This window comes from Mauremys mutica, chromosome 2 (genome assembly GCF_020497125.1).
Source record: "Mauremys mutica isolate MM-2020 ecotype Southern chromosome 2, ASM2049712v1, whole genome shotgun sequence".
NCBI lineage: Eukaryota > Metazoa > Chordata > Testudines > Geoemydidae > Mauremys > Mauremys mutica.
In genome coordinates, this window is record NC_059073.1 from 281,726,984 (window position 1) to 281,743,953 (window position 16,970).

The 16,970-nt window shown below is 42.6% G+C and overlaps 1 protein-coding gene across 2 annotated transcripts in view; it reads left to right on the forward strand.

Moving 5' to 3' along the window:
* Positions 1-16,580, forward strand: part of ACVR2B (activin A receptor type 2B) — a 156,020-nt gene extending 139,440 nt beyond the window's left edge. For both annotated transcript variants that reach the window (XM_045002904.1, XM_045002905.1), the window contains exons 8-11: positions 2,275-2,389; positions 4,743-4,881; positions 9,919-10,049; positions 13,619-16,580. In XM_045002904.1, coding sequence (XP_044858839.1) covers positions 2,275-2,389; positions 4,743-4,881; positions 9,919-10,049; positions 13,619-13,813 — 580 coding nt within the window. In that variant the 3' untranslated portion in view covers positions 13,814-16,580. The remainder of the gene's footprint in view (positions 1-2,274; positions 2,390-4,742; positions 4,882-9,918; positions 10,050-13,618) is intronic.
* Positions 16,581-16,970: the final 390 nt, after the last annotated feature.

Sequence of the window (16,970 nt, forward strand, 5' to 3'; positions counted from 1 at the left end):
ACACCGTAATCACCTAGCCAGACTCTCCCGAACTAGAACATGCAGCTTTGTGTGTGGCTGTGGTAAGGAAGAGTTATTTCCTTTCTCAGGAGGTTGAGGCTTGGGGGTTGAGCAGCTCAACCTGCCTTTGTTGTGGCCTTATGACACCCAGAAATGCAGTAGGCCCTGTCTGGTCTGTCTGCACTGTCTAGTCCAGTGATTCCTCTCTTCCCAGAGTATTTTGACAGATCATTTTTAGTATAAAACAATTGTATCTGACCTCATTAATTGCTATGCAGGCTAGCAGTGTCCTGCATTCAGCAAGGTCACTGAGTGAACTGAAAGAATATAGGAAAATTATAATGCGGTGCATACAGGGCATTGCCATCTGCTGCCTAAGGTTTGTAGCTTAATTATATTCACAAACATCTCTTTTCTGATGAAAATGTGGAAAGGCCAGGGAGTGAGGTTTTTCCTCATTAGGTCTTTTACTCACGTTCTGACTATAAGACTAAGGTAAGGACATGGCTTTGAAGGGCTTGTGGATGAAACTCCGCTCAACCCATAATAAACCACTACAAAGGGAATCTGGACTCGGTCAATGACTAGTGGTCCAACACCTAGTACGGTCAATGTCTCTAGGATAGTGCTGGTCCAGGAGTTCAAAAATTCAGTGTAATAGATCTCCGTCGCACAAAACGATTGAAGCCTGTAGAAAGAGTGAGCTGAACTCAGCTCACATCAGCTTGTTTCCAAGGAGGCCTTGTTTTGTAAAGGGCTACTACTTTAAGATGACAAAGGATTATAAATATATAAATGTAACATTTGCTTCATAAATTAATGGGCATAATGAATACAGTAACTATTAAAAGGGTCTAGTATGTTTGTTGGTGATAGTGGGTTGCTTATAATAACAAACTAACAAGAAACTTGATTAAGCTCTCTTCTAATTAAAAATTGCAGTCAGACTTTACAGAAACTGCTGACTTTGAATGGAGTAAGAGACCAGTTTTCCATACTTACTTTTAAAGCCCAATGTATACAGAATGTGTGTATACATAGTATGTATAAGGGAACAATCTGTAGGTAGTTCTGGCAAAACCAACTTGTAATATAACCTCTTATCACATCTGGGTGCCCTCCTCCACCCCTCAAACGCCTCTTTGAGGGAACATTGCTGAGGATGCCAGGCAAAGGAGGGGTTTGCCCATTAGTATGAAATGCTGACTTTTGTATAGTGCGTGTAGGTTGACCAGATGTCCTGATTTTATAGGGACAGTCCTGATATTTGGGGCTTTTTTAATATGGGCTCCTATTACCCCCCGCCACCTATCCCGATTTTTCACACTTGCTATCTGGTCACCCTAAAGGCATGAATGGTAGAATCTTTAAACATGGGAGCTTCCTTCATGTCTCTTTTTTTTATACCTCTGTGTATATGTGGCATGTTGGGGGAGGGGGGTATGCGTGTATCTATAAATAATGTTAGGATACCGTTAGTTCAATCCCTGGTTTTATTCTGACATTAATTTCTCCTGTACTCCTGCTTTCTCCTTGTTTTCCTTACCCTGCTCTGATTCTTTTCTGAAATTACCCTCCCCCCGTGATTCCTTTTGCTTCTGCTGTTATTTCTCTCCTCTTCAATTTTGGGCTATATATTGGAACCAGTGTAATGGCCATACCTCCTCCATCCTGATTGGGTGCCACACGAGCCCTTCTTTCTCTATGGCACCATCACTATAATCCTCTCCCTCAGGTTGGTGGAAGAGAGGCTGACAGTCACCCTGTGGGCCGCTAAAGGCACACAACTGCCAGATCATCAATGAAATGTGAGCAGTAGCCTCACATCAGTGCAAAGGCTGGAACCTACTTCAGTGCAAAGGCTGAAATCTGCCTCTACACCACTCGGGCCCAGCATGGGTGTTTGCAGGCAGTTCCCTAATGCCACTCCTAAAGCAGTGTGTCAGCCTGACTCTGCCTTAGATTCTTTGTATTTTTGAACTGGAGTATTTTGTAAAAATGCGCGCACAGAAATATATGGTGGAGGGGAAGGAAATCAGTTAAATATGGTCAGGAGCAGTGAGGGCTGTAGTTTGTTTGTTGCTTTCATAGATTCAGGTGTGATCTCAGAGATGTAAGACAGGTGCATCTTCAGCATACTGGATTCTCACTGGGTCACGGAGCTCATCCCGAGCATGGCAATTAAGCCAGTCAAGTTTTGACATGTTTGTTTAAAAACGATGGGATTTGTGCCATACTAAATCCTTCTCAAACTTGCTTCCTGGCTGTCTGCAGGGACTTCAAGAGTAAAAATGTGTTGTTGAAGAATGACTTGACAGCAGTTCTAGCTGACTTTGGACTGGCTGTACGGTTTGAGCCTGGAAAGCCTCCAGGGGACACCCATGGACAGGTAACAATTACCTTTTAGAAATAAATGTGGGGCTTACCACATCTGCTGGGAGTGGGCAGCGTTTCTGCAGATGCAGGATATGGGGACGGTATACTGGGGGACAGGAAATTGCAGAAGGGCATTGTTTTGCTCAGCTTGTTTAATTTGCAGGGGCAATAGATACAAAATGCTTTTTTAATTGCTGATTTTTATATTAGCTTTAATGATGGTTTTTGCTCAAAGAGCGGGGTATGGGATGACCCAGATTTACCTTTTATATATTTTATATTGCACACACCACTTGTTCTTCTACTTTATCCCAGTTACTGAATCAGGGAACAAATGAGCAGAAACACTTTCCATAAAGAATGGCACTTGATCTTTACATTTCCTGCACTACTAGGCACTTTCTTCCTGCCATTTTACGGTAACTTGGCTCCACCAGTACCCTTTATCTGCTACTGCAGAGGAAGGCGACCTCTTATCCTCTCCAATAGTGCACGTAGACATTTGTGCAAGGCAGCATAGCATGGAGGTGGAGACCATCCTGACCCCTGAAGGCATTCAGTTTATACCTTGCAGCATGAGATTTGATTACTGGTTTTAGCATTAAATATTGAATCATAAAATTATTCAGTTTTTTTTAAAAGTCCAGTCATTGTAGCTGCCTAGAGACCTTTAGCAGCAATAAATATCCCAAGCTGACTACACAGTGTTTAAAAACGAACAGACAAAAACACCCTACTTTTTTAATGGTTCTGAATTTGCTACCTTTAAATTTCATAGTGACACCCTATTCTTGTGTTCTACAGTGGGCTTAAAGGAGGAGCCAATAATTTTCCTTTACTCATCTGTATATTTTTTAATATACCAATCAAATCCTGTCTACTACTTTTCCTCTGTCCCACTATGAATTAGCAATGAGTTATTCCTAAGGCTAAGATTTTGTCATGGTTATTTTTAGTAAAAGTCAAGGATAGGTCACGAGCAATAAACAAAAATTCACAGAAGCCGTGATCTGTGACTTTTGCTGCTGTGGCTCCTGGGTTTCTCCTGCCACCGCGGTGGCTGGGAGATGTGGGGTACCCCTTCTGCCCAAGGCAGCTGGAAGCTTCATGGGGGACCCCCTCCACCCACGGCGGCTGGGAGCTGCAGCGTGACCATATTTCCCAAAGAGAAAACAAGACACTCCCAGATGCTTGCCCAAGGCAACCTCCTCCCCTGCGTGAGGCTATCACCTGTCGCTGGACCCTGAGGACACCCACAGGAGGCTGTCGCCTGTCACTGGAACCTTGCAGGGGGCCCCATGAAGAGGCTGTTGTCGGTAGCTGGAGCCCTCTCAAGGCCCCCCTGGCTCCCAGCTTCAGTCTCTCAGCCCGGGGGCTGAAGGAGAGAATGTTCTGTGACCTCCATGACATAAACATAGCCTATTCCTAACATCTCTGTAAATCCAGCCACAGCTCTGACCATTTTGGTCAACTCTCTCTAGACCTTTAACTGCTTCTACATCTTCTTGTGCTTAGACTTTGTCCCACAGTCAGGCCCTTGCAAGATGAGACGTTTATGATGAGGAATTCCCTAAGGGGAAAATTATTAAAAAGAAAATTAACTTCTGCAGCGGACAGGTGATTGCCCCTTCTGCTCCAGACCCCTTCTTTCCCCACTCATCATCATGGCTTAGTATTCCACCACATGTGTTTGTAGCACCTCTGTAAAGATCTCTTGTACTAAACATTTTTAACAGTGGCATGTAATGGAGATTGAGCTACTCTCTCAAGGTTAGAGGTGGTCTCCAGAACATGTCTGAGGTGGATTGGCAGGACAGTGTGGTGAAGCTTCCAGTGTCCACGTTACACCTGTCCTCTGGATGAATGAGACTTATATCAGGGCTGTCAAACCTCTATTCACCAAACCTTTCACCAGCTCAACGTTTCTTTTTAAATTTATAAAGGGAGCATTAAGCCATCAATTATGAATCAATAACTGAGAGTCTGACTTGAACTTAAGGTGTTTGGAGTACCTCCAAAGATTAACTTGTTTTTACATACAGCAGGTGCTGCAGTAGCTAGAGGCAATGGGGTGGATGGATGACAGAATTTCAGACATAGTCATCTTACCTCACTGCATTTAATTCAAACCCTTAGTGTCCACTGAATGATCAACATATACATATCCACACATTTGGAGTCTTTTTACAACTGTTTCATGGAGCTCGAAATGATTTTAATGAGGAGTGATGCCAGAAAGAGTGGTCCCATTTTGTTTGGAGCCAGTACACAGCCATCTTAGCAGAGAGGTTGATAGAACAGCTGTAGTTCCTATACACCCAACTATCTCTGGTAACTTAAGTTGCATTTTTTCTTTTGGTGTATAGGTGGGAACAAGGAGGTACATGGCTCCTGAGGTGTTAGAGGGGGCAATCAACTTCCAGCGAGATGCCTTCCTGAGAATAGACATGTATGCAATGGGACTAGTATTGTGGGAGTTAATCTCCAGGTGCACAGCAGCTGACGGTAAGTGTAAAGCTCCCCAGCTCAGCTTCAGCAGGGATATGTGGTCCAGAGAATGGTGTTGTCTTCATAAAATCAGTGACATGTTCTTATTAAGATGCTAATCTGGATTTTCCAATAAACTGTCATTCCCTCTAAACAGTGGACTTCACAGAGTTAAGGTCCGAAGTGCTTTAACAGTATGCAGATTATATTGCGTAATGCCTGGGAGCCCAATAAAAAATTTGGCGAATGAGATGAGAGAGAAAATAGTTCAACAGTTGACAGTGGGCCGACTTTAAAGTATTAAATGTACCCTGTACACTGTCTCTCCAATGAAAGGGGTCTCGTTTGTTGTCAGACCTGTTCATTTTCACTTGTTCCCTAAGCAAGTTTTGAACCTATGTGAAAGGCTAATACATCAGCTCTTTCTTCCCTTCTCTGAGATGTAGTATAGGGGAGAGTGCAGTCTACACTGTAAGAACAAAAACCTAAGCACTTGAGTTACGGCAATCAAAGCCTTAGCCACAAGAGTTTGCTTTCCCCGCATCGCCTGACTTTCTCAATGTTCCTTCATCAAAACAGTGCTTGAAAAATGGGGCAGCCTCTAGTCTGTCAGCAAGAACTGTCATGTGGAAATAGTGCATCTGCTAGTCGGTGACAGTCTTGCCATGTGCAGAAGATTGCCTGCTGATGTTACGACTGAGGGGAGGCAGAAATAGTCATTTCATTTCTGTCAGCTCCACGACTACCTGTTCAGACCCCTCACTTTTTGTATGGAATCAGGTTATGGAACAGACATCCAGTCCTCAACATGCTGACTCCCCTGGGTTTCAAATATTATTGTTTGTTTGCATTACAGTAGCATCTAGAGACTCAAATCAAATTGGGACCCCTGTACATACACATGGTAAGAGACTAGTCTCTTCCCCAGAGAGCTTACTGTCTGCATAGACATGACATACAAGGGAAAGAAGGGGAAACAGTGACCCAGAGATAGGGACTTGCCCCACCAACAGGTCTGTGATAGAGCTGGGAATATAACGCAGGTCTCCTATAGTTCAGTCTGGTTCAGAACATCCGTTTGGATCTCCCCCATCTCCCTTTATTAAATACAACTTCAAAAGGCCCTGATGCAGTTCCCATTAAAGTCAATGGAAAGACTTCCTTTGACTTCAGTTGGAGTTGGATTGAACCCAAAGTGCAGTTCTCCTGTCCGTGCATGTGTAACTGGCACAGTAAACATGTAGGCATGTGTGGCCCTCCCTTGCTGTCAATCTCCAAGGGAGGCCATGCCTCTTGGCTGTCACGCTCCTGGAATAAGTCTTAGACAAGGGGGACGTTAGCAGTCTGGGGGCTCAATCCCTTCAGCAGGGTCGAGCAGTGAGTGGTCCAGGGGCCCAAGCCCTGAGACAGGGCAGGACACCAGTAGTCTAAAGCCCAGCCCTCAGGCAGGATAAAGCCAAGTATCGTCTGGGACCCCAGGCCCTAAGGCAGGGCAGGGTACCAAGCACAGTCCAGGGCTCCAGGCCTCAGGCAGGACAGAGCAGGGAATAATCCAGGGACCCCAGCTGTCAAGCAGAGCGGGGTACCAGCAGTCTAGGGCTCCAGCCCTCAGGCAGGGGCGAGCACCCAACACAGTCTAGGGGGCTCAGGCAGATGGTAGACTCCCACAGGCCTCCTGGCTGAAGGTGGGGTGACTGGCACCCCAGGGATGGCAGTGGGTAGGGGAACACAGGCCCACCTGACTCCACTGCGTCCCAGCCCAGGGCACTAACTGTGGCAGACCACTCTGCCACTGGGTCAGCGAGGATCCAGCTGCAACACACTGAACTGGGCTCAGGCAGCAACCCGCCAGACCATAGTCAGCTGTCCATGGGCCACTTCCTACTCTTCCCTTGGGATGTACCTGGATCTCTGGGTTGTCCTCTGTCTCCCCTGGGTACACTGCAAACAGTAATCCTAGCTGCTCCTCAGCATCAGGCACGTCTGGTAGCTCAGGCAGTTAGGATGAGTCCTTGGGGCAGCAGGAGTCCTTAGCAGGGTGGAAGCATCTGCCTCCCTCAACTGAGCTACAGGGCCTGCCTTATATACTTCCTGTTCCTGTCCTGCCCCTCTGCTTCTGGCGTGGTGGGCATGGCTTTCCTGGTTCCACCCACCAGAGGGCTTCTGGCCCTCCCTCATTGTCAATTTCTGAGGGAGGTCACACCTCTCTGCTACAGGCACCTTCTGACTCAATGGATCTGCTCCATGCATTTATTCAGAGCCACGTCTGCTGTGCCGAATGTTTAGTCTTGTTGGTCATGCAGAGCCCATACAGCGCTGGGACATGGAGCTGAATGGCACTGTGACTCGCACTTCAGCAGTGACCTCAGACTACATGTCAGTTCCAGGACATTGAGTATGCACAAATGTAACTAAGGGCACATTTTGGCCTGCAGATTCTTCTATTGTTGGAGGTGTGTGCACCAAAAAGAACCCTGCTCAGCTCGCGAGTCCAGGTTGAGTTTATAAGGCTGGCAGTTAGTGTGTCTATGAGGAGCATGTTATTACTTATAAAAATAAGCATATTTGATTTGGAAATAATTGGAGACTAATAAACAATGAACCCATAATGCCTCCAGGCTTACTGCAATGACCTCTACTGTGTGACTGTCCCTGAAGAGTCCTTGGAAACTTCAAAAATACCTTCCCTTCATACTGGGTATGTCTACACTGCAGTTAAACCCACAGCTGGCATGTGTCAGCTGACTTGGGCTAGAGGGGCTCTGGCAGTGGGGCTGTAAAATTGTGGTGTAAATGTTTGGGCTCGGGCTGGAGCCCGGGCTCTGGGACCTCATGAGGCAGCAGGATCTGAGCCTGGGCTTCAATCCAAACCTGAATGTCTATACTGCAATTTTACAACCCCATAGCCCAAGCCCCAAGTTAGCTGGCACAGGCCAGGTGCAGGTGTTTAATTGCAATGTAGACATACCCTAAGCTGCCTGCAAATTTAGTGGATTTACCAGTGCTGCTGCTTATACCTGTGCTCTATAGACTGAGCTAGTTTCCAGTTCAGTTTCAGGTGTTTGTTTTGACCTATGGTTTGGCTCCTTGGTTCTTTGAGATCACCTCTCTCCTTTTCCTTCTCATCATTTTGAGATCAGCCAGGTGCTTGTGCCAACAGTTCAAGCTTTGTATATCAGGTGGCTACCAGCAGGTAGCTCAAGCTAAGGCCTCTTTTATTCTGTTTCTGCCGCAGTGGAGCAAGAGTTTATTGATGTGCACAGCATGTTGCAAATGTTCATTCAGGCTTTCCCTAAAGGTGTGTTGGAACAGTCCTGATACTTTGATGGGGTGAGGATATGCGTAGGAAGGTCATTATCATTGTCCTGTCAATGGAGATGGCTTATCTGGGGGCTAACTATTTAGATTTGTTTTACTGATTGGCACCACGTAAATGGGAAAAATTAAATGGACTTTTAGTCACTTTTCAGAGTAATAGCCACATATTTCAATATTATAGTCTTGATGGTTTACAGTTCAGTTCATGAGCAGATAAAAATATACAGCTTTTTTTTTTTTTTTTTTTGGCCTTCAGTTTGAAGGAACCCATGTGAAATACTGTGTGGTTTGAAAGAGGTCACTTCTTGGTCCAAAGAGACCATGCAGTAATGCACAAGAACCCTTAAAAAAAAAATCCTCATTTCAGTTGGCGTGCTATTTGTTAGAGTGCATCTGAACATTATGATATGCCAAATGATGTTTCAATAAACCAAACTTATTGCCACAATTGGGAGTCCAGACTGCTGCTTAGAAAAGTTTTCACATGCTGTTGTGGTTCAGAGCAGTTCACAGCCATACTCGTGATAGCTGAAGTGTTCAGAAATCGTTCTATATGTGCTAGCTGGAGATTAGTCTAAAGCACAATTAAAACAAAAAGTCTCCCTGGAGAAGAAAATATGCCTCTACTCCTGTTGGAAAACTATCTTCTTTGCAGTTTTCAAGCCCTTTTCTCACGGAACGACATTGTTCCAGAATGTATTTGTGCTTGGCATGGTCCAGCTCCCAGTGCAGATTAAGACTTAACTGTACAGAAAAGGGTCAAAACAAAAGCTTCTGTACTTTTCTACAGTGTAGTTAGCTGTCTAATGCTGAATCAGATTTCTGAAAGTTGCTGTCCTGTTATAGTTAACCACCATTCAAAGCAGAATTGACCCAGATCAAGTTTCTCCAGATCCTCTTCCCTGAATACATTAAAATGTTTGAGGCCCTACATTATGGGTTGATCCTAGCTATGTTTAGCCTTACTAATTCCTGCTTTCCATCTTGGGTCATTTATGCAGCGGTCCATTGAATCACGAAAGAATTGCAAGAACTATCCGAATATTCCCAAGCTGTGCATTGTTACATGGACAATACTGTCAATAGCATAACTGTGCTAGCGCTACCTAAATTGATGATGCCTTGCAGGTTGTCACTTAATCAGGGTTGGCTTCTTTAGGAAAGTGCTGGTTCTCAGGACCACGACTGCAGTGTAGTAACTAAAAACAAATGACTGTGTTATTGCTTTATTGCCATAAGTCTATGATCAGACTAGGTCATGAAAGAACAAATGAGAAATATTTCATCGGTGTTTGACCTAGCAAGTCAGGGACTAAAATGAAGTGACTGGCATATTAATATCTGCTGCCAGGACATTGTGTGTATTTGGAGTCAGACATCAAACATAATCAACTGGGATTTGGTGTTAACTTGCTTAGTTTATTTTTTACAAAATGCCACACTGATTTTCCACTAGGAAAAAGGCAAAATTTGGAGTGTTGTGCAAGATTTGGGGTTCATAGCAGACATCAGTGTCAAATTCATGAATTGACAACTAGCAGTGATGGCAGAATGGTTTTGTGAAGGGGGAATGTAAATCACATTGGTATAAAATGATGTGACTTGCGTAGTGTGTGATGCTTTGCTTTGACTGGGTTTTTCTGTTGCCATGGAATTGCAGTTCAGACGAAGTGAAAAGATACATCTACTTAATAGAGTCCTTTTCTGTATTAACATAGTTCTCTCCATATACCTCAGGTCCAGTGGATGAGTATATGCTGCCTTTTGAAGAGGAGATAGGTCAGCATCCATCCCTTGAGGACCTGCAGGAAGTGGTGGTTCACAAAAAGATGCGGCCTGCTTTCAAGGATCACTGGCTGAAACACTCTGTATGTCCCATCTCGTTAACAGCTTAAAATGTTTCCCCTGATGACTGGAATTAGCAATGTAGTTGAGCATTAGATGTTAACTTCAAGCCAGTTACATCAGGGAAATTATCTTTTAACAGTTTGGCAGAACGGAACTGTCTGGAGGAATAAACTAAACTAAATATGAACTTTATTTCTCTAGTCTCCTGGGCCTAATTTTCAAAGGAGCTGAGCATCCACAACTCCATGGGAACTAAAGTGCTGAGCACCTCTAAAAACAGTCCCTGTCGCCTTCTCTCTCCCTGACTTCTTCCTCCCCACTCCTTCATTGGTATGATGTAGAATATCACTGTAAGAAGAAAAATCCATAGCTAAAAATAATAGTATGCAGCTCTTGTATACCATTTTTCAGTAGCAGAGCTCAAAGAACTTTACAAATGAGGTCAGTATCGTATCCCCATTTTACCAATGGGGAAACTGAGTGATTTGCCCAGGGTCAGTCAGAAGGGCAGTGGAAGCATTGGGAATCGAACCCAGGTCATGTGACACTTATGCAGTCCCCATTCTGTTGGATAGTTTGTCCTTTCCGTTATTGTGGTTTTAATCAACTGATTGGATTTTTTTTTTTAAAAGCAGTTTCACCCTTCACCAGCATAAGCAGAGATGGAATATTTTGTAACTTTTTGTGCATTAATGTAGTGAAAAGAATTTTCAGCCCCTTCGCATTAGCTTTTTTGAAGCCTAGTGCTTGTGAAATGGGCCAGTTTGACATCGGAAAACAAAGCCCTCTGTTTATCCATAGAACAGGCCCATGCATGTGCAGTGGGAGTGCAAGCTTCCTCCTCATTCTGCAAGCCCACATGTCTCAGCTCTGTTCAGGAGAGTATATAGTCTCATTCTCTCTGAAGAAATGCCAACAAAGGTGCTAATTGCAGTGATAAGTCTTTTGTGCTTTGTACACCTGTCCACTAATTGAACTGAGACCTCCAAGTCATTGCACACGAGCCAGTGAACTGTCAGATGAGTTACCTGCGCTGAATTAAAAATGATGGCCTAAAGGTAAAAGGCTCAGTCACTGAGCTGTTCAGTCCCCATGCACTAGCTAAGAAGCTAAATACCTCTATGTTCAGCCACATTGTTGCCATTGTCTCAGATGGTTTAAATTCTTTGTTTCCCCAAAATCAGGTATCAGAGGGGAAGCCGTGTTAGTCTAGATCTGTAAAAAGTGACAGAGTTCTGTGGTACCTTACAGACTAACAGACGTATTGGAGCATAAGCTTTCATGGGTGAATACCCACTTCGTCAAATGCATGTAGTCGAAATTTCCAGAGGCAGGTATAAATATGCAGGCCAGAATCAGACTAGAGATAATGAGATTAGTTCAATCAGGGAGGATGAGGCCCTCTTCTAGCAGTCGAGGTGTGAACACCAAGAGAGGAGAAACTGCTTTTGTAGTTGGCTAGCCTCAACTGCTAGAAGAGGGCCTCATCCTCCCTGATTGAACTGACCTCGTTATCTCTAGACTGATTCTGGCCTGCATATTTATACCTGCCTCTGGAAATTTCCACTACATGCATCTGACGAAGTGGATATTCACCCACGAAAGCTTATGATCCAATACGTCTGTTAGTCTGTGGGTATGGCTACACTTGCAGGTGTGCAGCGCTGGGAGTTACAGCTGTCTTTGTACAGCTGTGTAGGGAAAGCGCTGGTGTGTGGCCACACTCACAGCTACCAGCGCTGCAGTGTGGCCACATTTGCAGCATTTACAGCACTGTTGGGAGTGATGCATTATGGGCAGCCATGCCAGTGTTCAAGTGGCAGCAACGTGCTTTTCAAAAGAGAGGGGTGGGGTGGAGTGTGACAGGGAGCGGGGGAGAGAGAGAGAGTGGATTTTTGGAGCCGACACTGTGTATCAGCTCCCTGCCTTGCAAAATCTGAAAATTTCCCGACCCCTTACTTTTAACTGCAAACAGCTTGCAGACCAGATAAGCAGCTGCTCCAACGGACTCCCTTTCTCCTCCGTGCCCCCGCTGTTTCTCTCCTCAAGCAAACACTCATCCCCCTGCCTGCCTCATTGACTAGATGATCTACTGAGGTCCCTTCCAACCCTAATAATCTATGATTCTATAATAGCAAGGTAGTGGGTTATCTCAATTGATTGTTCAGTCAGTTACAGATTGATCACAGCAAACAGGAGCTGTGTTTGTTTTTTAGATAAGCAGCTCCCGGAGCCCAGAGTTCACAACAAAACAAAGAGAGGCATCATAACAAAACAAAGAGAGTAATTTAGTTAAAAGCATTCTGGGATATCTCCTAATACCCTGGAGGCCAATAACAGTGCTGCAGCACCAGCGCTGCTATCGTTATACCCCAAGCAGACCCAGGTGTACAGCCAGCGCTGTACCCAGGGAGTTGCAGTGCTGGATGTGCCCTGCAGGTGTGGACAGTTACTAATTGCAGTGCTGGAAAGCCTCCACCAGCGCTGCAACTCTCAAGTGTAGCCATACCCTGTAAGGTGCCACAGGACTCTGTGTTGCTTTTCCCAAAATCAGGGACATTTGTTGTTGTAATATATGGGTAAATCCTGATTATTCAAAATTGGATAAAATTCAGATGATCTGTGACCTGCATTTAGCTGTATAGAAGGTGGGGTGTTTAATCTAGTAATTTTATAGGATGACTAAGCACTATATGTATGTGTGTACACACACACACACACACACACACACACACACACACACACACACACACACACACACACACACAAAATATACAGTTAGAATACATAATGTAACAGTTTATCCATACAAAGGAAGCAGTATTTCTTTAGGAAGATGAGTTTTATGGTACTTGTATCAAAGTTGCCAACTCTCGTGCTATTATCTCAAGTCTTGCAGTATTTGGTGTTTGTTTTTCTTTTTCTTAAAATTCCTGTTCTTGGAATCAAGTGATTAGTTGAGAATCTCTGCTTTGATTTAAAAACAAAAAAAAACAAAAAACAAAAAAGAGTCCAGCCTTCGTGTTTGTAGGGGAAAGCTTGATCCGAGTGCACCCTAAAGGCTCAGAACCCATAAGACAAAGAACTTAAGTATATTATTTTAAAAAAACACACACACACAACTTTTTGTAAAGTAATCTTATATTTTGTGGCTTAACTCAGGATTTTTGAGAACCTAGAGTTGGCAATACTGACATAGGGACAATAGAAGGGCTTGGAGTAAATCTACCTCACACTAGCCTGCTGCGCTCTAAGTGTCTATGTGGACACTGCTGCTGTGCATGAGGAGTTTCCTAATGTGCTTTGATCTGCTCCCATTTTAAAGCAGGGTAGCTCAAAGCACACTAGGAAACTTTTAGTGTGCAGCAGCAGACTAGTGAGGGGTAAATTTACACTGTCTTGCCACAAACTAACCGTTCTTGTAGATAAGCCCGTAGGATCTTCTGTTAAAGAGCTCTGTCCAGATTCTCCTACATCTGCTGCCAGGCTCTGTGTGGTGCTCAACATGCCACCCCTCTCTCTTCCCCCTGCAAACAAGATTTCAGCGAGAATCCATTTGCTAAATGTGTGTTTCCTCTTGATTCCACAGGGTTTGGCACAGCTCTGTGTTACAATTGAAGAATGCTGGGACCACGATGCAGAGGCTCGGCTTTCGGCAGGCTGTGTCGAGGAGCGCATTTCTCAGATCCGTAAATCAGTAAACGGCACTACCTCGGACTGCCTCGTTTCCATCGTGACATCTGTCACCAACGTGGACTTGCCACCCAAAGAGTCTAGTATCTAAGTCCTGGTTCACTTTTGTCTTTCCAGACTCAGTGGATTTAAAAAAAGTTTAAAAACCCAACAAACACATGAATGCAGCTGCTATTTTATCTTGACTTTTTATTATTATTATTATTGTTGTTGTTTTTTTTGGATTGGATCAATTTTACCAGCACATTGCTCTACTGTATTAAAAAAAAAAAAAAAAAAAAGACATCTCAGCAAGCATTCAGGTGCCGACTAATGAATGCAGAAAAGGTGCAGGTACCTCAGAACCTCAACAAACTCACTTCAGTTGTGTTTTTTTTTTATTATTCAGTTTTCTGGGTTTCTCTTTATCGGTCTGTCTTCAACACAGAGCATCTCTGACATAAAGGAAAACCACGTACCATCTTAGAAAACGCAATGCTGCAAACTTTGGAGGAAACTTAAGACTGTTACATAAGATTACACCTTCCTCAAAAGGATTATTTTCCCCTATTTTCTTTTTTTAGACAGTGAGCTTCAAAAAGAAACAAACAGCAGATGTGTCTTTTACGGATCTAACGGGTGTCATTGTAATGGGAAAAAACACAAGAAACTGGGAAGAGAATGTTAACTCTTTGGTAAAATTAAAGGGGGGTGTTTAGTATAGGAGAAGGGGAGAGTGATGTTGGACTTTGCAGCATTTGGAGAAACATCATTTGCTATGGAGCTACTTCTCAGGTAACCAGTTAATGAGGGGAAGAACTTTTTTGAGGCAGAGTATTTATCACCGCAGCATATCGAGAAAGTTGGGTCAATGAGCCAATGGGATAAGCAAGGTACTAGTTCTTACTTCCCCCAATATCTCAGGCTTGGGTGTTAAAAGAACAAAACCAAACCATAGGTGTATAAATTTTTAAAACTCCAGGTAAGTATTGGAAAAAGATGCTTTTAAGCAGTGTAATTGAGAGAGACAACAGCATAGTCTCAGAAGCTCTCTGTAAAGTACTGGAAGATTTGAAAGCATTTATATCTTGCTTTAAATACAGTAGCAGTTCAGGGAATAAGGCCTCAGGGCTGGATAACTGCTTAGCCCAAGCTACCAGTGCAGATGGTTAAAAAGAAGTGGTGTGATTTCTGGCTCTGTAGAAAGGCCTTTTTTTGTTGTTGGTTTTTTTTTTTAAACTGGAGGGGGAAAAATTACCTGGGCCAGTGGCAGACAGTTGCACCCAAGAAGCATTTGAATTGTACAATTGCAGAATATAGGGAGGTAACAGAGCAGCATTAGCATTAACTGCAGAATCTGTTAAACCAATTTCTTTGACTCAGCTTTCTCTTTATCTGTGACTAAACTCTTTTGTCTTAAAGTGGTGCATATTCTAAAATACCGTTACTCTAGTATGCCATAAACTTGCTCTAGTCAGTGAATGTTCCTAATGCTGCTGATTCAACATTTAAATATTTTTTTAATTTGCAAAACATGCAATGTTTAAAAAACAAAACACACACACACAAGACGTTACGTGGCTTCCGAGGTTTAAACTGAAAAAAAAAACAAAAAAAAACCTTCATGACCACAGACCACCTCAAACCAGAAATACCTCAGAATTTTCTACTTGTATGAGTTTTATTATATATTTTGTTAGTTGTGTTGTCTTGTAGTAAGTCTATTTTAATGTAAGTTGGCTTTTATGACAAGGGAGTTTTAAAAAAAGAAAAAAAAAGAAAAAAAGTTCCAAAATCTTTTAGGAAGTGCTACCATTTTTTGTTTTATAAAGCACCATTGTAAATAACTGTATACAGTTGTAGAATAACTGCCTATATAAGGTATCTGGGCATTATTCACTCTTGTTTGTGAAGGCTGTTTCCATTTTGTGTTTGGTCTGTTTCAGTGAAAGGACAGTACATCTTTTTATTTAATAATTTTACTTTTTCGCAGAACATAACATCAATACAAAAATCAGTGTCTTGCTCAACTGAAAGTTATCTTTCCTCCTTTGATTGCCAGAACTTTTAAACTTTTTTATTTGCTTTTATACCAAAATATAGCCCTAAACAAATGACCTTCTTATGAAGTAAAAATATATATTATATAAACAAATTGGGATTTTTTTTTGTCACTGACAAAATATCAACAGGGAATCTTGGTCTAGGTGTAAATCATTAAGCAAACAAAATTACCAACTGGAAAAAATAGATTAAAATTATTTTTCTCAAAAGCATGGCTTTAAAAACCTTGATAAAGTCCTTGATATTGGAGAGACAGTAAGGTAGTTGCCTTAACTTGTCTGTCTAAATAAAATCTTAAATACTTCTTTCAAGTTATTGAATGTATATTTGCATATTAATATGTGCACACATGTAAGTGTATTTGTGTATGTGGATGTTTCTGATTTTTTAATGTGACCCTGTTCAGAAAACCTGGACAAAAACACAGGCAAAGTAATAAAATTCTGGCACAGTTCATGGCCTAGTTGATGGTTAACATCTTTGGCCCCAATGCTACAAACTCCATAGTGTTTAAAGTGAACCATGCAAGTAGTTCTGTTGAAGTCAGTGGCAATATTCACATACTTGAAGTTAAGCATGTGCATAAGTGTTTGCAGGATTGGGGCCTTTCTTTTGCTCTGTGAATACATTTCTGCACTGAGATTTATATACGTGTGGTTTAGTGGTTTGAAAAGGAGTGATATAAGCTTTGGGGTGGGATTCTAGATAAGACTTAAGATTGAATAAACTGTAGTTTTTTAGGTTTTTTCCTGAAATGGGATCCAGTCCAGATTGTTATGGAAAGTAAAAGCTGTACTGTCTTTTAACTATTTTGATCTTTGTGCTGTTCTGGATTTTTTCCTTCAGAATTATGTGTTATGGATAAAACAGACTTATTACAGCAGTTGCTTTTTAAAAAAAAACAAAACTGATTTATTTAAGAAGCTTTAAAGTATTTATTGAAAGTGCCATATGATTTTCAATAGCCTATTAGACATTCTTCCTCAACAGTCTCTTTTGAGGAAGAATAATCAAAAACTCCTAACGTGTAGCTTATTTTACTTCAGAGAACTGTAAGGACATACCAACTTTGACCAAACACTGGTTGTGAGATACTAGCATCTTCTCTGGCTCTACAGTTCCTTATAGATCATTGTGTGAACATAACTCAGTAACTGGTAAGAGGGAGTTTCTGCAGGGCCTATATGTTCAGTTACAAATTTAAA